Source organism: Elephas maximus, chromosome X (assembly GCF_024166365.1).
Source record: "Elephas maximus indicus isolate mEleMax1 chromosome X, mEleMax1 primary haplotype, whole genome shotgun sequence".
Taxonomy (NCBI): domain Eukaryota; kingdom Metazoa; phylum Chordata; class Mammalia; order Proboscidea; family Elephantidae; genus Elephas; species Elephas maximus.
In genome coordinates, this window is record NC_064846.1 from 158,099,178 (window position 1) to 158,121,681 (window position 22,504).

General features: G+C 41.3%; 1 protein-coding gene across 7 annotated transcripts in view; it reads right to left on the reverse strand.

Annotated features, from left to right (window-relative positions):
* CNKSR2 (connector enhancer of kinase suppressor of Ras 2) overlaps positions 1 to 4,181 on the reverse strand; it is a 276,951-nt gene extending 272,770 nt beyond the window's left edge. For all 7 annotated transcript variants that reach the window (XM_049871591.1, XM_049871590.1, XM_049871589.1 and 4 more), the window contains exon 1: positions 3,552 to 4,181. In XM_049871591.1, coding sequence (XP_049727548.1) covers positions 3,552 to 3,615 — 64 coding nt within the window. In that variant the 5' untranslated portion in view covers positions 3,616 to 4,181. The remainder of the gene's footprint in view (positions 1 to 3,551) is intronic.
* Positions 4,182 to 22,504: the final 18,323 nt, after the last annotated feature.

The window sequence follows — 22,504 nt, forward strand, 5'->3', positions numbered from 1 at the left end:
TCATCAGAAAATTCAGCGAGTATTGGATTTTACAAACACTGGAGTTGGGGGTAAGCAAAAAAAAATGCAAGTGTTTTCATATATCTTTACTAGTAATTAATAAATAATTTTATATTTCAAATCCCTCAAATACATTTTAATAAAAATAGACCAGAACTAAATGTAATGTGTAAATAGTCCTTCATAAATAATCTCAACTATATGTTAAAAAAACCAAAGCTTAATAATCTTGTCAGCCTGTTCCCCTCCTCCATTTCCTTCTCTGATGACTGAGTCTCTATACCACTTGTATAAATTGTCTGTAATCATAAATATATGACTATGCTATTCTCATATGCTTTTTGGTCCCTTTTCTGTTCAGTGAAGAGAAAAATACCCTAGACAGAGCAATAAACCATGTACCTTACTAAACAGAGTTATCACAATTTATGACTGTGAGTAGCTGAAAGCATATGCTATATGCTTTAAATGTTAGGGGAGATAAAAACTGTCACATGAATAAGGTAGAACATGTTCTGAAAAACTCCCACCATGTTGCAGTTGTTCAAAAGTCCTGTTCATTCTTTGGTACTGCCTTAATGAGATTATACATTATACAATACTAAATGAGGTTTATCCGTTCCAGAGTTATAGCCTAATTAACAGCTGACTTTTAGACATTACTGCATCTGAGGAAGGGATGGAACATGTTTTTTAAATGCCTTTTTGTTAATGTATTGAACAGAGTAGGTAGGGAAAAATTAATTAAGGTAACAGTGTAAGTTACAAGCTGAGGAGATGTTTATGTTTCATGCAACTATTTTTTTAAATCTTATTTTCTGATAACATCTCAAATCAAATTTATATGACTATTACGGAAAATCCAGCAGTAAGCAGTTTGGGACTTGATATATACAGATCATATTATGTGTACAAAGATACACAATTTATATCTTGACTACCTCGCTGATCTTTTCAAATACTTCTAAAATGCTTCATCAACAGGTATAAAAACAAGTTGACCAGCTTAAATGTAATAAAAAAAAAAACTTTTTAAAAAAAAAATTAATAACCCCTTAAAATCACAGGTAAAGATGTCAGCCCAACTTCAAAGAGGCTACATTTTAGGGGGGAGAGATTTTTAAAGAACTCGAGTACTGGGAAACTAAGAATGTGTGCAAACCTGTGTGTGCATCGTATGTTACACTAGCTGCAGTAGACCTAAACTGTTGAGAGAGGGGAAAGTGCAGAATGTAATTGGGAGGGTAGGAGGAGGAGAAGATGGAGTATGCAGCACTCACTGCCAGTGAGCATCATGGAAATTGGTAAGACGTAGTTAGTCTCTGAAGGTAATCTGACTTCCGTGAGGCCAAGACAGCTTTTCTTTGAGTATTTCAGCAACAGACTCCAACTAAGCTTTTAGATAAATTCAAAGAAAGGGTTTTGTTATTGTTTGAACTGTGTCCCTCCAAAATACGTGTCGTAAATCCTAAAGTCTACGCCAGTGGTCATAATCCCATTTGGGAATGGGTTGTCTTTGTTATGTTAATGATTAGTGTAGGGTGTGTTTTAAATCACTCTCTTTTGATATGTAAAAGAGATTAAACAAGCCAGCGAAAGAAGTAGAGAAGAGAGATGCCAAGCCACATGAAGATACACCCAGGAGGAGAAGCTCAAAGAGACAAGAACCTTCCTCCAGAGACAACAAAGAGAGAAAGCCTTCCCCTAGAGTCAACACCCTGAATTCTGACTTCTGGCGTCCTAAACTGTGAGAGGATAAATTTCTCTTTGTCAAAGCCATCCACTTGTGTTATTTCTGTTATAGCAGCACTAGACAACTAAGACAGGTTTTAATTAAACATCTCACTTCCTGCATATGCCTTGGCTCTTTCTTCCATGACTGATAAGCAAGACAGATGTTTGCCTGTATCAGAGAATTGGGGGGGGGGCCTGGGGGAGAATTGGTGGGAATCTAGGAAAGCAGTATTTCAATAGCAAATGTGGAAAAAGAGGAAACAGAAAAGATGAGCCACTGCAGGACTTTGTCTTAGTCATCTTTATAACCCCCATGGCACCTTAGCACAATGCACCACACGCAGGGGGGCAGTCAATAAATAATGAATTTGCTTCAATTTAATTCACTCACATTTGTACTGTGCAACGGGTTTGCAGTTACGAAGCACTTTCCACATATTTAGGAAAGAAAAACAAAGTGAACGAGGAGGGGCAAGTATGGGAATAGAAGAAAAGCAAAATAGATAATGGAAAATCCAAAAGAATAAGCAAGAAGGCTGAAAAAATTGGGGGAAAAGGCAGAAAAAAATAGTTTCTCCGTTTCACTTACAATTCCTTCCAATCATCACTTTTCATTCTAAAGTACCTGGGGGTTTAGAAAGTCTGATCGCTCAGCCAGCCCTAAGAAGGGCATCCCTCATCTTCCCAAGGGGCATTTTCATAAATACCAAGCCTTCCTTCCCTGACTAACCTACCTAGAGTTGGTGCCCAAGACCCACCACCAGCAGAGCTCTAACATCTCCCAAGTGTGGCCAGGGAACCTTTAGTCCATCCTATCCATCCCCTCTGGATATTCCCAAAAACCTTAGGAGAGAGTTGGGCCTGGGAATGAAAGGAGAAGGGAGGGGGCAGTGGTCGCGTGTGGCGGGGGGGCGGGAGTTCCTCTACAAGCCCCTTAACTCAGACAACAGAGGGAGATAGTGAGGCAGAAAAGCCCAAGGACTAGAGAAAAAGCTCACGTTTGCGACAAGGAGGGCGTCTCTAACTATGGTTATTAGAAATTGCCAGGGGATAAGTGAATAAGATGGAAGAAATGAAGGGGTACGGGGATGCGCATCCCCTTGCACCCAGAGTCGAGAGCCTAATAAAGAGTCGTGGGGTCCGAAGTCTCTTCGCCCCGAAGTCGAGGTGGCAAGGACGGGGGAATGCGCAGGAGGAGCCCAGCCATCAGCGCGGACGCCGTCCCAGGGGAGGCATGTTACCTCTCCCCAAAGCAGCGCCTTTCCCTAGCCTTCGCAGAGAGGCCAGGGAGAGAGAGGGCGATTCCCGGGTCCTGTCGGGGGCGGCAGCCTCCTGACCCCATTATTCGAGCTTAAAAGTTGCGGGGAGAGTTGGCGCTGGAGCAGGCACCTGGGAGGGGCGGCCGCGGAAGGGGCGTCAGGTTTCCCGGGAACAAAGGGGTCGGGGAAGCGGGGCTTCGGAAAGCAAGTCCCGGGGGCTCCTCTCTGAAGAGGGAGACCAGGGTCGCCACATCCTCCCGGCCCGGGAGCGCAGGGGAGAGCGGGGAAGACGTGCGGGATTTCGCCGTCCGGCTTCTTGCCTCCAACTGGGTCGCGCCGGGCGCCCTCGCGCATTCTCCCCGCCCCTCCGAGCCCCTCCAGCTGGGGAACAACTGGCTGGAGACAAAAGGGGATCAGGGGACCAGAGGCCCCGCCGCCCCGGGGCACCCGCGCCGCCTCGCAGGGGCCGCAATCGGCCGGCGGCAGCCCCGATGGCGAGGCTCGGTGCGGCGGGACCCTGCGCCCAGGGCCTCCTCCCGTCCCCGCAGCGGGTATTACCTTTCATCCAGTCCACCACTTGACTCGGAGACCATTTGCTCACCGGTTCCATGATCAGAGCCATGGGGGCGGGATCGGTTCCTTGAGGGGCGCGGGGCTCGGACAGAAAACGAACTCAGCAGCCGAGCCGCCCTCAGGTGGGGTCCCTTGTTGGCCGCTGCCTCGCCGGGCGGACGGGCGGCGCGGAGAAGGTGGCTTTTGTGTGTCTGGGCGCGCGGCTGTAACGCCTCTCAGTATATGTCGGGGAGCCGCGGTACGAACCGCGGCGAGGAGGGAAGCGTGCCGGGTTCGCAGCTCCGCGCCGGGGCGGCTCGGTGCCCGAGGAGGCGGCTAAGGCTGCTGCTGCCTCCGCGGCTGCGCTCGGGTCTCCGTCTCTCCAGGAGTTCAGTTCATGGCTTGCGCTGCCGAGGGTCGCGGCGCTGAGGGAAGGAGCCGCCGCCGCCGCCGCCGCCCGCCCGCAGCCAACTTGCCCGCTCGCCTCGCGCGCGGGAGTGAAGCCCCTGGCACGACACGCTGCCCGGCGGAAATGACGAGGGGCCTCCTGCCACCCAAAATATCTCTCTGCAGCCCTCGGGTGCAGGGCGCGCGCGCCACGAGCCCCCCGCCCGCTCGCAGCCACGCGGTCCCGCCCCCGGGGCTGGCGGCAGGCGCGCGAAGCGCGTGCGCGTGCGCGTGGGGACTGCACGAGCGCGCGGCGCGCGGCCCGAGCCCGGGGTCTGTCAGTCAGTCAGGTGCGGGCGGCTGGCAGTCCCGCGTTCCCGCCCCGAGGGCCGCCGGGGGCACGAAGGCGTGCAAGGAGCGCGTGCGCGGCGGCGGCGGCGGCGGCGGCGGCGGCACCGGGCCGGAGCTCCGGGTCCGTCCGTCCGTCCGTCTATCAGGTGCCGGCGGCGGGAACGTGGCTCTGGGGGCCTCCGAGGGGACGCGGCGACGGCGGCGGGACGGACCGTCCACCAGTACAATGCTGGCTGTGCTGAGGCGGCTGAGGAGGTACCGGAGGCCCCGCCGGCGAGGGGAGGGGACACGCCGAGCCCGGGGGTGACTTCGGTCCCCGGGGTTTCCTCGCTCTCGCCCTCGCCGCTGCTGAGTGGGCTCGCGAGGTGGTTCCGAGTCCCGCGCACGCCGGCCGAGACCGAGGCGTGGAATGCCGCGGACGGTCACGGGGACCTGCCAGCCAGAAATGCAGCGATGACGAGGCAGCAGGTCCTGCTGTCGGGGCTCCCTCGGCGATGAACAGGGCCCGGGAAGCCGGGCGTTGATTCTGTAACCCGCACGTTGAGGTGGTGGCGGTTGTCCCTGAGACAGGCTCTGCCCCACGTGCCTTTTTAAAGGGCTCTGTTCTTGGTTCTCCGCCAACTCCTCCAACATCGGGAGCTCCCAGTCCTGCTTTAAAAAAAAAAAAAAAAAAAAAAAAAGAGGATGCTATTTGTTGGCAGACATTCTTTTGTAAGAACTAAGGGCAACAGTGGGATTTAAAATGAGTGACAAATTGTCAACAATATGGTTCTTCAAAACTCCTTTTCTTCAGAAAGCTTACCCAGGATACTTTGTGACCGTAGTAAAATACAGTTTGCCTGATGAGGCTTCACTTTAAACTACAAATAATGGGTACTGGGTTAGAGAGTATACAGATACAAACGCTCCCACCCCTAGAGATATTTTCTTTGTATCACTCTTAAATAGCTTCGTTGAGGAAAAGAGAAACTTTTTATTTCTATAGCCATTTCCATAGTGTCAATAGGTTTTTGCAGTGCCTGCAGTAACCCATTTTCTCTAGTTGAATTTTTTGAGATGCAGAACTGCCACTTTCCTCCAGATGATGTGTCCACACACACACACACACACACACACACACACACGAGCTGAAACAGCAGTAGTTAAAATATTTTAATGTTTTCATGGTAGTGATACTAAACAAGTAAAATTTAAAATGCCCTGTTTTTGGGCTTGTTTAGTGTTGTAATAATCCAAACTAAAAACTAGATGGGAAATTTGGGGAAGAAATTTGGAATTCTATCTAAACAAGTCTGTACTCAAGAGGATACAAGTATAGCACCTTCTTTTCATAATCCAGATCGTGGTTTTGATTTACAATTTTTTCTTGGCTACCCAGGTGTGAAAGATATTGTATTGTGGAGTGCTTACAGTCCAACTGAGTCTAAGAACAGTGCATCAATATTTCTAGAAAAGACCATTTCCAGCATCTGTAATTTATGGAATAACTTTATATTAAAAATGTAATGTGGATACATTCTGAGTCGTAAGGGGTTACGGTCATAGAAAGATGTTAAAAGTAATTTTATCAAAATAATGCTACTAATCATAACAATTAATATTTATTGATCAGTGTGCTAAGTACTTTACATACATTTCATGCTCAAAACAGCTCTATCATTAGGGACATTTTACAGATTAAAAAAACCTTGGCTGTCACATTCATTTCCTATCCCCGGAGCCTATTACACCTAGTTCAATAAATGTTGAATAATTTAATGAATAAGGCCTAAAGAGGGTAAGTAATTTGTCTGAGGTCATGATGCATGATTTTAATACCAAGTTAAGGTGATTCCAGAATAAGAGCTTTTAAAACTAATAAAAAGGCTTGTATCAGTGTCACAAGATGAACAGTATCAGTGAATGGAAGGTCCACTGAATGTTAACTAAGTATGTCTCATCAAAACATTTTTAACAACAAAGGTGCCTGAGAGTCACGATGAGTGTTTCTGACCAGTACCTACGCAGCAACTGTGAAAATGCAGGAAGTGACCAAATTTGGCTAAAAGATCAAACTGCACATCGAGACTGGGCTTGCGTGACAAGCAACCACACTATACATCATATTGAAAGCAAGTTCAAAGTGAGACTGTTTGCATGATGAATGGAATATCAATCAAAACAAATGCCAAAAGACCAGGATGAAGTAAAAATAAAAGGCATATTTCATGAAAAGACCAGTCCCAAAGAAGATGGAAAAAAGATTCCAGGGAAAGAGAATTTTGAGGAAGACCATAGGTCAGAATTAAGTTGTACATGTGCTGCAGTCCTCTTGTTTATGTCACAGTAAGAATTTATTTTGTCTAATTGCCTGAGATAACTGTAAACACTAATTCTAAGAACTAAGAATGACTGAGTTCAAAATGGGGGTGTAGAGTTATACTATCGAATAGATTTCATCAAGGCCTTAAGTATTTGTCCTAAATCCTCCTCCCTGAAGTTTCCCCTACAAAGTAACATACCTCTTGATTTTGATGCATTATTTCACTTAATTTGTTCAGAATATAACTAGCTTTTCACTTCTATTTTTCTTGATTTGGGGGGAAATAAAAATAGGATTAAATCATCATTGCCTTCACTCTTTTATTCTTAACTCCAAATGACTCAGCTAAATCTTCCCTGCATTTTCTTTCCGCAACTTTTCAAATAAACTAGCTTTTACATTCTTTTGCTATTGTTCAAAATATTAATGCCTTGCTCTATTTTTATAAGTACAGTATATGATTATGTAGAAACTTCACATTGTCTTCCTTTAATTCAGAATTCAAGGGACTGAGAATACAGTCTCAAAGTTTACGGGAAAATGTATGTTGTCATAAAATACATCAAAACATGATGCGCAAAATGGCATGATGTCACACATACTTCACTCTAGATACAAGAGCCAAACTGATTCTTTGGAAGCAGGCAGTGTAGAAATATTAAATTAATTGGGGACATAAAACTTGTGAGTTGTTTTTAGCCATATCAATATAAATCACTTTATCAGAATGGCATTATGCTGAGTGAAAGAAGCCAATCACAAAAGGACAAATATCGTATGAGACCACTATTATAAAAACCCAAGAAAAAGTTTACACACAGGAAAAAAACAATGTTTGATGGTTACAATGGAGCAGAGGGGTGGGGAGGGAAACACCACTAACTAAAAAAAAAAAAAATTTTTTTTTTTTTAGACAAATTAACTTTGGTAAAGGGAAAGATAACACACGACGTAGGGGAAGGCAACACAACTTGACCAAAGCAAAGTCATAGAAGCTTCCTAGACACATCTCAACACCTTGAGGGACCAAGTTACTGGAGCGGAGGGCTGGGGACCACGGTATTGGGGGACATCTAGGTCAATTAGCATAACATTGTTCATGAAGGAAATGTTCTACATCTTACTTTGGTGAGTGGTGTCTAGGGTCTTAAAAGCTTGCAAGCAGCTATCTAAGCTACAGTCTATTGGCCCCATCACGTTTGGAGCAAAGGAGAATGAAGAAAGTCAAAGATAAGGAAAATATTAGTCAAAGGACTAATGAACAACATAAACCACAGCTGCCGCCTGCCTGAGCCCAGTAGAACCAGCTGGTGCCTGGCTACCACCACCAACCACTTGACAGGGATCACAATAGGGCATCCCAGACAGAACAGAAGAAAGATGTAGAACGAAATTCAAATTCACAAAAAAAGACCAGATTTACTGGCCTGATGGAGACTGGAGGAATCCTGGAGACTGTGTTCCCCAGACACCCTGCTAACTCAGAACTGAATCCACTCCCAAAGTCCACCTTTCAGGAAAGATTAGATAAGCTTATAAAATAATAACACACATGAGGAACATGCTTCTTAGTTCAACCAAGTATACAAGACCAAATGGGCAACACCTGTCCAAAAGCAAAGACGAGCAGGCGGGAAGGGACAGGAAAACTGGAAGAATGGACACACGGAGGACCCAGAGTAGAAAGGGAAAGGGGGAGAGAGCTGACACATTGCAGGGATTGCAACCAATGTCACAAAACAATTTGCGAATAAATTTTGAATGAAAAACTAATTTGCACTGTAAACTTTCAGTAAAAACACAACAAAATTAAAGATGAATAAAAATAACTTTAAATGATTTCTTCATCCAATTTATGGCACTAGTTATTATAGCTTTTTTTTTTTCCTTCTCCTTCCAGATTTTGGGAAAAAAATTAAAATCTTGGCCAAAATATCCTCAGTTAAGATTTTACAATATATGTAATGATTCTAATTAGCTTCAGATGGAATTTATGAACAGTCCTCTGAGTGGTATCTGGGTGATAAATGGAAGATTTTAAATGAGTAAGCTGAAGATCTCTGTCCTCCACATTTTCCAGTGCTATTTAGTGCTGAGCTACTAACCAAAAAGTTGGTGGTTCAAACCCACCCAGAGGCACCTCAGAAGGAAGGCCTGGCGATCTGCTTCTAAAAGGCCATAGTCTTGAAAACCCTATGGAGCAGTCCTACTCTGCATAAATGTGGTTGCTGTGAGTCTAAATTGACTTGAAGGCAACTAACGATAATCTTCACTTACTGTTTCTTCTGCTATAAAGTTTGCTGTACATAAGGCCTCAGACTTTCCATGTAAGACATTTTAATATTTTTAGTTATTTAACATTTAGACAAAATGTCTTGCAGAGCCTTTCTGGTGATTTTCCCAGTTTGCTTATATTTTGTCTTTTTTGTAATAGCTGTCTAATTTTTACATTTCTTATTTAGTGAGTAACATTTTATCATAAATTACTATTTCTCTCTTTTATCTTTCATCTTTGAATGGATAGTTAGAAACCACAACATAGAGAAAACAACTATGAGATTAGCGCACGTCCTAAAATAGAGGAAAAGATGTTGTGTGCTGTCAAGTTGATTCCCATTCATAGTGACCCTATATGACAGAGTAGAACTGCTCCCTCAGGATTCCTAGGCCATAATCTGTACAGGAGCAGATTGCTGGGTCTTTTCTCCCGTGGAGGGGCTTGTGGGTTCAAACCACCTACCTTTTGTTAGCAGCCAAGTGCTTTAACCATTGAGCCACCAGGGCTCCTTAGAGGAAAGGATAGGAGCCCTCTTTTGTTGAGACGTTCCCTACAATTTCATAAGCAGGCATTCCTGTGCTGGCCCAAGATCAGAAAAATTACCTAGGAAATTCTGATATGGCTAGTAGTGATAAAGCAAACCAAACACAAGGTATTCCTAAGAACAATACATAAAACTTGCTCCAGAGAAAACTCAGCAAAATTTCTGGAACAATGTTGATATTTTTTTCCCAGTGTAATTCAATTAAAAGCTTTGAATTAAGAACCAAAGCCTCTAATACAACCATCTGATAACTAGCTGTCTTTCTAAGCACTGAATCATTAGAGAAGCAAGTAGGAGGAGACTTTTAACCGTAGATGGGCCTTCAGTACACTGCTCCTGATCAAACCTCCTTTCAGATTAGCAGGGGGAGGCACCCAGAGACAATAATTAAATTAGTAGAATCCTTTCTTTGCTGTTCTGCCTCTGGGGTAAACTGTGTTAAATCCAGCCCTGTCCTTTCTAGACAGAGATTCACAGTAATCCTCCCTGGGTGAAGAGAAATTGACTTGAAATTATCCCAATAGGGTTTTTTAAGGGCTTTTTTTTTTTTCTTTCCAGGGGTCCCCCCTGCTGAATTAATCACAATAAAAATCCCAGAGCCCACTAAGATTAGGAAACCTAGCTTTCTTAACACATTAAGCCCTAGCTCATCAGGGAAGTCTCTTATGCAGCCACTAATTAAGAGCATGTAAACTCATTATTCAATAAATATTTTTTTGAGTACTATCAATGTGTCAGCCTCTGTGCTTGCTTTTGTGGATATAAAGATGACCAAGATGCTCGTAGACTGGTAAACAGAAACATTCACAGTCAATTTATTAGAATAATGTGATAAGTGCAATGACAGATTTGTACAGTGCTATGCAAGGAGGGGTACCTAACTCATCTGGAGAGAAGGCTATAGGGGTACCTAACTCATCTGGAGAGAAGGCTATATGAAGGCAATGTCTCTTCTGTCTTAAAGGACAAGCAGGCACAGCCAAGCAATAATGAAGAAGAGGGCTTGTGGACAGAAGGACAGTGTGAGCAAAGTCACAGAGCACCGTGTATAGGTACCTGAATGGCTAGAGTGAAAAAGCAAAGCAAAGGGTGACAAGAGATGAGGTGGGAGAGGTGGGCAACAGCTAGATCACGGAAAAAATCTCAAGCTGTAACATAAAAAGATAGAGCTATTTAAGCAGTGGTGTCACTTAGTCATTTTTATATACGGGCAGTGGTGGTTCAGTGGTAAAACTCTCACCTTCCATGTAGGGAGACCCAGGTTTGTTTGATTCCCAGCCAATGAACCTCATGCACAGCTTTCACTCTTCTGTCAGTGGAGGCTCTGTGTTGCTATAATACTGAACAGGTTTCAGTGAAGCTTCCAGACTAAGACCAACTAGAAAGAAAGGTCTACTGACCTACTTCCAAAAATCAGCCAATGAAAACCCTATGGATCACAATGGTCCAATCCCCAGTCAATCATGGAGATGGTCCAGGACTGAGCAGAGTTTTGTTCCGGTGTACATGGGGTCACCATTAGTTGGGGGCCAACTTAATGGCAGCTAACAACAATTCTGGCAGCCATGGAAAGCATAGATTTGAGAGGGATAGGATGGGGGGAGGGATTAATTTAGAGGACATGGAAATAGCCCAGTAAAGAGATGACTTAAGTCAGAAATAGAGCAATGGAGGTGGGAATGGAGAAAAGGGGATGGATTTAATAAATATCCAGGAGAACTTCGTGATTGATCAGATATGAGAAGTTAGGAAAACGGCAATGTCAAGAATGATTCCCAGGATTCTAGCTTGAGTGAATGCGTGAATTATCTCTTCTCTATCTAGCATAAAAAATAGAAGTAGTAGGTTGGTGGAGGGTGGCACCCAAGGAGAGATTTCCAGTAGGCAGTTTCTGCATTCACATACAGGAATGTGAAGCTCAGTATGGGCTGAAGACATAGATTTGAGAGTCACTACTAAAAGAAGAACATGAGTAAGACAAGGAGAGTGTGAGAAGTTCATGGAAGAAGCCTGCAGAAAAAAGAAGTAAATTATAAGGAGAATCGAGAGAATGCAGTGTCATGGTAGTCCAATGAATGAAGAATTTCAGGTGAGAAAGAATGGAAAATAGTGTCAAGTGTAAAAATGATGTTGTTTCCGTAAGAACCGAGAAAAAAAAATCTTGTGGTTTTGTCATTTTGTAGATCCTTCACGAACTTATTAAGAAAGAACTGAATGTCAGAATGGGGAAACTTGGTATCTAGGACATAACTTTTTCACAAGATGATTTTGCTTATGTCCTACTGTGATAGTTAAGGTTATATGTCAACTTGGCTAGGCCATGATTTTCAGTGGTTTGGCAGTTATTATGTAATCATCCTCCATTGAAAGTGGAGTTGAAACGGTGATTTCCTTGGGGGTATGACCTACATCCTATATATATATATATATTTGGATATATATATGAAATAAATGTTCTGGCAAAGCCCGCCCTCTCTGGATCCTGCATCCAACCCTTCATCCACTGACCCCTGGTTCTTGGGACATGAGCCAGCTGCCCGGTGTCTGACCTGCAGATTTTGGGATTTGCCAGCTCCTGCAGCCCAATGAGCCAGCAGCCTGCCATCTGACCTGCCGATTTTGGGTTTGCCGTCCCTTGCAATCATGTAAGTCAAGAGAAGCCCCCAGCCCAATGTCTGATCCATGGATTTGGGACTTGAGAGCCCTATTTCTAGGTCCAGGTTGACATCTGCTAAAGTGAAACTAAATCCTTACTGGATCCCTAGCTGGATATTCCTCTTTTTGGTGGTGATTAGTATCAGCTGTAGATCCCTTGCAGGCTTATTATTTCCTTTTTAGCTTCTCTCTCAGTTTCCTATGACTGCCATAACAAAATATCACAAAGCCGGTGGCCTTAAAGAAGAGGAATTTATTTCCTCACTGTTCTGGAGGTTAGAGGTTTGAATTCAGGGCATTGGCAGGGCTGTGCTCTCCTGCTGTAGGCTCTAGGGGAAGATCCTTCCTTTCGTCTTTCAGCTTCAGAGCAATTCTTGGTGTTCCTTGGCTGGTGGAAGGATTTTTACATAGCGTCTACCTTCCCCCTGTGTGTGGCCCTCTCTCCATATCTGTTCCCCCCCTTTATAACACACCACTCAGAAGGTATTAGGATTAGGACCGACCCTGATTTTATTTATAATATCTTCAAAGAAAGGTCCTATTTCCCTAAAAAGATAACAGGAACAGGGGTTAGGATTTCAACATGTCTTTTTGAGGGACACAATTCAATCCATAACAGCTACTATCTGACTCCCCAGGGACTTTGAGATGCTGTCCCATTGAAAATGTAGAGGATTTTCTCTGGTCCTCTCCTAGGTATGCAAACAATAGCTATTGCACTCTTAATGGTTTGGAGGACTTAGAGGTTTTACATCTCCTTAGTCTTCACCCAGGATTCTTTATATTCTTTCGAATACACTTAAAGCAGGGTTCTGTTTAGCACCTAGAAAGCAGGACACAGCAGTCCCCTGCAGCCCTCGCTATGTCTAGCTCTCTTCAAATTTTTCTCCCTGCCTTGCCCTGTAGATCTAAGGCTTTTATTTAATCTGAGCAGGGGGAAGCAGGAGGAGAAAAACTTAGCCAGTACATTTCTCAAATCTTTCAGTCTTGTATATAGACCTTGGCTTTCTTTTTATTGAGTTTTAGTTTAAATATAGCAAAATACTCAGATCTTATATTTAAAATTTGTTTGAAAAATGCATAAACATGTGTAACCCACACAGCTATTAAGATACTTAATGTACTATTTTAAAGGCATATATTTGTGTTTTAGTTTTACTCTATGTATTTAGCAGATCAATTTTGGTCTGTTTGTGGTATGTAATTTATATCTGGAGATAAAATTTCATGTTGTAATTTTGCACATATAGGAAAATCAGAATGAGACAGTTCATTGTTCAAAATGTGACCATTATCTAGGAACCAATTAAAGGGTGATGGTTGCCTCCATTGGAATTTTTTTCTATTTCTGAAACATTGAGAAATAAAGAAGCCTTTAAGCAATCATCAGAGAGATATGGAAGAACAACATGCTGCTGTCAGCTGAAATGTAAAATATTGGCTGAAAAGCTGTTCTCATACTGGTATATTGCACATATAATCATTAACATGGTTACCGATAAAGTTGTACATACTTCTGTTTGGGAGGACTCCAGCTTCAGTGGAGGACTCTGGCTTCACTAGAGCCTTCAGCACCTCCCAGCCATCAATTATATATCCCATTAACATCAAATATTAAAAGCTTTTGCAGACTTTCTGGAAGGTGGTGACATTACCCCGTGTATATGGGGTAATGAGAATGCCACACATGATCAGGGAAAAACACATGAGCAGAAAATATCTAAGACCCTACACTTTTACTTTGGGCTGATCCCTATGCATATTGCAAGCAAGCCTAAGTGTTGAGGAAGGATCCTAGCAAAAAAACAAGTTGAAAACACTGGGAGAGGTTTTTTTGTTTGTTTCCCCTCCCTGGAGTACAAGGAAACACTAGCTGGGTGCAGGCTGGGGAATAGAGACCTTGGTGTCCATGCATAACCAGGAAGGCAGTCATTGCAAAAATAGTTATGGGAGGTCACTGAGCAGATGGACTACTACAGCCTTCAACGATTCAAAAAAAAAAAAAAAAAAAGCCCTGGGGAAAGGAGAAGAATCTGTTTCAGAGCTAGCACACAATAATATCCAAATGTCCTGATCTCAACAGAAAGTCACAAGTCATACAAAGAAACAGTAAAAGATGGCCCATTCAAAAGAACAAAATGAAGTGACAGAAATTATCTCTATGGAAGTCCAGATAATGGATCCACGGGTTTTTGGGGTAAAAGGCTTTAAAACAACAGTATTAAATATGCTCAAAGAAAAGAAAATATGGATGAAGAACTAAAGGAAATCAGGAAAATGATACACGAACAAAAGGGAAATATTAATAAAGAGATAATATAAAAAGGAACCAAATTACTGGTTTTGGTTTTACTAGAGCTGAAAAATATAATAAGTGAAATGAAAAATCCACTGGAGTGGCTCAACAGGAGATATGAGCTAGGAGAAGAAAGAGTCAATGAACTAGATTTTGTTGTTGTGTGCCGTCGAGATGATTACAACTCATAGCGACCCTACAGAACAGAATAGAACTGCCCCAAAGAGTTTCCAATGCTGAAATCTTTAGGGGAGCAGACTGCCACATCTTTCTCCCATGGAGAAGCTGGTTGGTTTGAACTGCTGATCTTTCAGTTAGCAGCCAAATGCTAACCACTGAGCCACCAGGGCTCCTAGAACTAGAAGACAAGACATTTGAAATTATTGCATCTGAGGATCATGTGGTTCTTTTCCTTCATTCTATTAATGTGTATTACATTGATTTTCTTATGGAACCACTCTTGCATTCCTGTAATAAATCCCATTTGGTAATGGTGTATAATTATTTTAATATGCTGTTGGATTTTGGGAAACCCTGGTGGTGTAGTGGTTAGGGGCTACAGCTGTTGACCCAAGGGTTGGCAGTTTGAATCCGCCAAGCGCTCCATGGAAACTCTACGGGGCAGTTCTACTCTGTCCTATAGGGTCACTATGAGTTGGAATCGACTTGACGGCACTGGGTTGGGTTTGGTTTTGGTGGTTGTATTTTGTAAGCTAGTATTTTGTTCCCTGGTGGTGTAGTGGTTAAGAGCTATAGGTTGAGAATTTTTGCATATATATTCATAAGGGATATTAGTCTGTAGTTTTCTACGAATGTATAATCTCAATTGATGCAGAAAGGCATTTAACAAAATCCAACAACCTTTCATGATAAAAACACTCAATGAACTAGGAATAGAAGGGAAATTTCTCAATATGATAAACAGCATTTATAAATATGAACAGCTAACATCATGCGCAATGTAGAAAGACTGAACACTTTCTCCCCAAGATCAGAAACAAGACAAAGTGCCTGCTTTCACCAGTGCTATTCAGTATTGGACTGGAAGTTCTAGCCAGAGCAATTAGTCAAGAAAAAGAAATAAATTGTTTCCAAATTGGAAAGGAAAAAGTAAAACTATATTTGCTTATGATATGATCCTATATGTAGAATATGCCAAAGAATCCACAAAAAAGTCACTAGAGCTAATAAAGAAATTCAGAAAAGTCACAGAGTGCAAGATAAACTCACAAAAATTAGTTGTCTTTCTATACACCAGCAATATACAATCAGAAAAGGAAATTAAGAAAATATTTCCATTTATAATAGCATCTAAAAGAATAAAATAGGAATAAAATGAACCAGGGAAGTGAAAGATTTGACACTGAAAACTGTAAAACATTGTTGAAAGAACTTATGGAAGACCTAAATAAATGGAAAAATACCTCATTTCCATGAAACGGAAGACTTAATATTGTTGAAATGTCAGTAGTACCCAAAGTGATCTATAAATTCAACACAATCCCTGTAAAATTCCAACAGCCTTTTTTGCATAAATGGTAAAGCCAATCCTCGAATTCATACGAAATTACAAGGGGCTCCAAATATCCAAAGCAATCTTAACAACAAAAACAAGCCTGTTGCCATCGAGTCAGTTCCAACACACAGCGACCCTATAGGACAGAGTAGAACTTCCCCATAGGGTTTCCAAGGCTGTCATCTTTACGGAAGCAGACTGCCACATCTTTCTCCTGCAGAGCAGCTGGTGGGTTTGAGTAGCTGACCTTTCAATTAGCAGCTGAGCGCTTAACCATTGCACCACCAGGGTTCCTTATCTTGACAAAGAAGACCAAATAATAGGACTTACAATTCCCAATTTCCAAATATAAAGCTACAGTGATAAAAACAATCTGATACTGGTACAAGGATAGACATATAGAACAATGGAATGGAATTGAGAGTCCAGAAATAAACCATACATCTATGGTCAACTGATTTTAAAAGGGTACTAAGTCCATTCAATGGGAAAAGGATAGTTTCTTCAATAAATGGTGCTGGAATAACTGGTCTTCACATGCACAAGAATGAAGTTGGACACACACCTCCCACCATATATTAAAATCAACTCAAAATGGATTAATGACCTAAATAAATTAACTAAATCCATAAAATTCTTAGAAGACATATGGGGTAAAGCTTTGGGACCCAGTTTTTTTTTTTATTAACTTTTATTGAGCTTCAAGTGAACGTTTACAAATCAAGTCAGACTGTCACATATAAGTTTATATACACCTTACTCCATACTCCCACTTGCTCTCCCCCTAATGAATCAGCCCTTCCAGTCTCTCCTTCCGTGACAATTTTGCCAGCTTCCAACTCTCTCTATTCTCCCATCCCCCCTCCAGACAGGAGATGCCAACACAGTCTCAAGTGTCCACCTGATACAAATAGCTCACTCTTCATCAGCATCTCTCTCCTACCCACTGTCCAGTCCCTTTCATGTCTGATGAGTTGTCTTCGGGAATGTTTCCTGTCCTGGGCCAACAGAAGGTTTGGGGACCATGACCGCCGGGATTCCTCTAGTCTCAGTCAGACCATTAAGTATGGTCTTTTTGTGAGAATTTGGGGTCTGCATCCCACTGATCTCCTGCTCCCTCAGGGGTTCTCTGTTGTGTTCCCTGTCAGGGCAGTCATCGATTGTGGCCGGGCACCAACTAGTTCTTCTGGTCTCAGGATGATGTAGGTCTCTGGTTCATGTAGCCCTTTCTGTCTCTTGGGCTCTTAGTTATCGTGTGACCTTGGTGTTCTTCATTCTCCTTTGATCCAGGTGGGTTGAGACCAATTGATGCATCTTAGATGGCCGCTTGTTAGCATTTAAGAACCCAGATGCCACATTTCAAAGTGGGAAGCAGAATGTTTTCATAATAGAATTATTTTGCCAATTGACTTAGAAGTCCCCTTAAACCATGGGGACCCAGTTTTTGACAATGGAATTTTAGATATGACACCAAAAGCTTGAGTAATAAAAGACAAAATACAGGCAGTCCCAACATTACAAAAGAGATCCATTCCTAAGTGTGTCTTTAAGCCAAATTCATAGGTAAGTTGGAACAGGTGCATACAGTTCTTATTTAGCCTTCCTTTTTTTTTTTTTTTTTAGCACAAGAAGGAAACCCTGGTGGTGTAGTGGTTAAGTGCTACAGCTGCTACCCAAGAGGTGGGCATTTCGAATCCACCAGGCACTCCTTGGAAACTCTATGGGGCAGTTCTACTCTGTCCTATAGGGTCGCTATGAGTCGGAATCGACTCGACGGCACTGAGTTTGGTTTGGTTTTTTTTAGTGCAAGAAAAAGCTTGAAGGCTCTTCAATGATTTAAAAGCTGCATGTGAAAGTGATTGTGATGAATAATTTGTTGCAAGTAGGGGTTGGTTCAGTTATTTCAAAGTGAGGGCAAACTTACATAACATTAAAGGGCAAGTACAAATTGTCTTTAAGTCAGACGTTCATAACCCAGGGACTTACTGTAGATATATTAGACTTTATCAAATTAAAAACTTTAGTGCATCAAAGGATTTTATCAACAAAGTGAAGAGATAACCTACATAATGGAAGAAAATATTTCACAACCATATATCAGATAAGTATTTGATGTCCAGAATATATGAAGAACTCCTACAACTCAACAACAAAAAGACAATCAACCCAATTAAAAAAATGGGCAAAGGACTTGAATAGACATTCCACTAAAGAAGATATGCAGATGTCAAATAAGGGCATGAGAAGATCCTCATTGTTATGAGTCATTACCCATTGCCATCAAGTCGATTCCAACTCATAGTGGCCTTATAGGACAAGGTAGAACTACTCCATAGGGTTTCCAAGGAGCAGCTGGTGGATTCAAACTGCTGACCTTTTGGTTAGCAGCCAAGCTCTTAACCAAATGCAAATCAAAACCACAGTGAGATACCACTTCACCCCCAGTAGCATGGGTACTATCAGAAAAATGGAAAATAAGCATTGGTGAAGATGTGGAGAAACTGGAATGTTGATCCATTGTTGGTGGGAATGTAAAATGGTGCAGCCATTGTGGAAAACAGTTCGACGATTCTTCCAAAGTTAAACATAGAATTACCATATGATCCAGCAATATCACTTCTAGGTATTTCCCAAAAGACTTGAAAGCAGGGACTCAAACAGATACATGTGCACCGGTGTTCATTGCAGCTTTATTCACAATAGCCAAAAGGCGAAAACAACCCGTGTCCTCCGACAGAAGAATGGATAAACAAAATGTGGTATATTCATACAATGGAACATTATTCAGCCATAGAGAGAAATGAAGCTGTGATACATGCTATGCTTAAAACTTTATGCTGAGTGAAATAAGTCAGACACAAAAGGACAAATATTGTACAATCCCATTTCTATGAAACACCAGAGGAAGCAAATGCGTAGAAACCAAAGGTTATTAGTGGTTACCAGAGGGTGGGGGGAGAGGGAAATGGGGAGTTATTACTTATGGGATGTGACAGTTAAGGCTATGTGTCAGCTTGGCCAGGCCATGATTCTCAGTGGTTTGACAGATAGTAATCATCCTCCATTTTGTGATCTGATATAAGCAGTCAATCAGTTGAAAGCAGAGTTTCCTTGGGGGCATGACTTACATCCTACATACACAGTATAGATATTTTGCCAAAGCCCACCTCTCTGGATCCTGCATCTGACTCATCATTCTCTGACCTCCAGTTCTTATAATGTGAGCTGGCAGCCTGCCATCTGACCTGCTTATTTTGGGTTCGTCAACTCCTGCAACTATGTGAGTTAGGAGAACCCTCCAACCTGACTTCTGACCCATGGATTTGAGACTTGCCAGCCTCCACAACTGTGTGAGCTGTTTTATTAAAATCTCTCCCCCTTCCCTCTTCCTCTCTCTTTCTCTCCCTTTATATATATACATGTCACTGGTTTTGCTCCTCTAGAGAACCCAGCCAAAGACATGGGGTACTGAGTTTCTGTTTAAGGTGATGAAAAACATTTGGAGATGGATAGTGGTGAAGGCTGCACAACAGGCTGAATTCAATTAATATTACTGAATTGTACACTTAAAAATGGCTAAAATGGTAAATGTTTTGTTATATATATTTCACCACAATTTAAGAAAAAAATTTTGCTACTCTTCAGGCTTTCCACAAAATTGGTGAATTAAATTAAAATTTAAATTAAAAAATTTTAAAAAACCAGTGGTCTATAGATTCTCAGGGTGAAAATTGGAGGAAAATCTCCTATTTTTTTCCTCAGGAGTGGGAAAAAGTAATTATTTTGAAATATACACAGAGTGTTCTGTTTCCATTAATAAACACCTGCCCTCAGGAGAGCCTAACTGACTTGGGTATTATCAGAGCCTAACTCAAGTAGGGGAAAGAAAATACCCAACTTCAGCCCCTTTTAGCTTTCAATGTGGGGGAAGAAAAATACTCAAATCTAGTCTCCTTTTAGTTTTCCTGTATCACCTAAGGAGAAAGGGAAGTTAAGAAGCACTTAGGAAGGTCATAGCCCAGAGGCACAGGCCCACTAAAAGACTGAGACCTAATCTTAGGAATATTGAATGCTTCCCCTCCACTCACACCTTATCACCACATCAACAGGGTTCCTATACACTAACAGGGAATTATAGCTAAAAAGAACTATGAAGAGTCTCTAGGGAGACCCAAAGAATATAGGGGACACAAAAGCAAAGATACTAGAGAAAAAAATTAACCTCTGACACCTACAGTTGGAGCAAACAGTAAACACAGCCTAATTCCTAGCTGATAAACATAACGCCTCACACTAAAGACCTATTTACCTCAGTTCCTCTTACCCTATACAATAAAAAATTGAGGCATGCTAAAAGTCAAAAAATAAGACAAACAAAAAAACAGCCTGAAGAGACAAACCAAGCACCAGAACCAAACTCAGATATGGCAGAGAATTTGGAATTATCAGACTGAGAATTTAAAATAACTATGACTAATATTATTTTAAATTTTAAATTCTCAGTCGGGTAAAAAGACTTCAAGAATATCATACATGAAGAAAGCAAAGGTCATTTAAAAAAAAAAAAACAGGAAAGAAATAAAAGATCAAAATGGATGTCCGAAGAGACTGAAACTTGCTCTTGAATGTGGAATAGCTAAAGTGAATGGAAGAAATAATGAAGTAAATGAGCTGAACAGAAGATTTCAAAGGGCAGCTCGAGAGGACAAGAATGTGCAAAGACTTGGAATTAGAAAACCAAAAGGGAAGAACACACTTGCCACTTCTCAAGCTGAAAGAACTGGCAACTGGTTTGGTATTTTTTTTTAATATGATAAGTGTTCTAATAGAAAAGATACACAGCATACCAGAACAGATGGGTAATGTAAGTAGAGAATTGGAAACTATAAGAAAGAATCAAAAGAACTGCTAAAAATCAAAAACACTGTAATGGAAATGAAGAATGCCTCTGCTGGGCTCACCAAGAGACTGGACGTAGCTGAGGGAAGAATCAGTGAGCTTGAAGATACATCAGTAGAAACTTTCGAAACTGAAAAGCAAAAAGAATGAACATAAAAACCAGAACAAAGTGTAAAATACATGTAATGGGAATACCAAAAGGAAAAGAAAGAGAAAAAGGAACAGAAGAAATATTTGAAGTAATAATGGCTGAGAATTTTCCAAAATTAATGTCAGACATGATAACACAGATCCAGGAAGTTCAAAGAATACCTAGCAGGATAAATAACAAAAAAGTACATCTAAGCATATCATATTCAAACTACAGAAAGTCAAAGGCAAAGAGAACATCTTGAAAGAAGCCAGAGGGGAAGAAACAACTTACCTATAGAGAAATAAAGAATTACACTGGACTCCTCTTCATAAACCATGCAAGCAAGAAGAGAGTAGAGCAAAATATTTATACTATTGAAAGAAAGATGCTTACCAACCTAGAATTCTGTATCTAGTGAAATTATCCTTCAAAAGTAATGGAGAAAAGAAGACTTTCTCAGACAAATAAAAATTGAGGAAAATTGTCAAGGATGAAGAGGGCCAATACATAGTGATTAAGGGCACAATTATCCAAGAAGACACAACAATCCTTAATATGTATACACCTAACAACAGAGCGTCAAAATTTGTGAAGTAAAAACTGGTAGAACTGCAAGGAGAAATAGACAAATCTATCATTACAGTTGGAGACTTCAACATCCTTCTGTCAGGAACTGACAGATCCAGCAAACAAAAAATCGGTAAGGATATAGTCAAACTAATCAGCACCACCAATCAACTGGTTCTAACTTACATTTGTAGATTACTTCATCCAACAATAGCAGAATGTACATTCTTCTCAAACTTACATGGAACATTCACCAAAAGAGACCACATTCTTGGCCATAAACCACCCAGGTATGCAGGGTTGTTTAACACTTGAAATAATAAATATATTAAATACATAATAAATATTAAAGTGGAAAGCAATGAAATAGAAAAACAGTAGTGAAATCATTGAAACCAAATAAATTTGATAAACCTCTAGCCAAGCTAGAAAAAAAGAAGACACAAATTGCTAGTATCAGAAACAAAAGAGGGATCATTACTACTGATCCCATGGACATTAAAAAGATAATTAAAAAATATGAACAACTCTATGCCCCCCCATTTGATAATTTAGATGAAACAGTACCATTGGGTGGTTTGAACCACCAACCTTTAGGTTAGCAGTTGAGCAGAAACCGTTGGTACCACCATTACCAGCTATTAAATGTCCTTCTTCCTGAATCAATATATAGATTTGATAAAGTCCCAATCAAAATTTCTATGCAATTTGGGGGGTTCTCTAGTGATATAAAATAAATGAGTATGAAGCATCAGGATATTTTTGAAAAGAGTAGAGTGATTATAGCAAACTTGCACCATTAAACATTAAACTATGTTGCAAAGCTACAATTCATAAAAACAGCGTGGTACGTGTGTTAGAAGACACATGCAGAATCAATAAACAGATTAGAAAGCCTAGATCTCAGATTTCAGTGTCTGATTCTATATAGGAAAAAATGGAATTGCAAACTGATGGAGAAGGAAAAATGATTTTTAAAATGTTGGTAAAACAGTTAACCATCGGGAGAAAAACTTAAATATACCATAAAT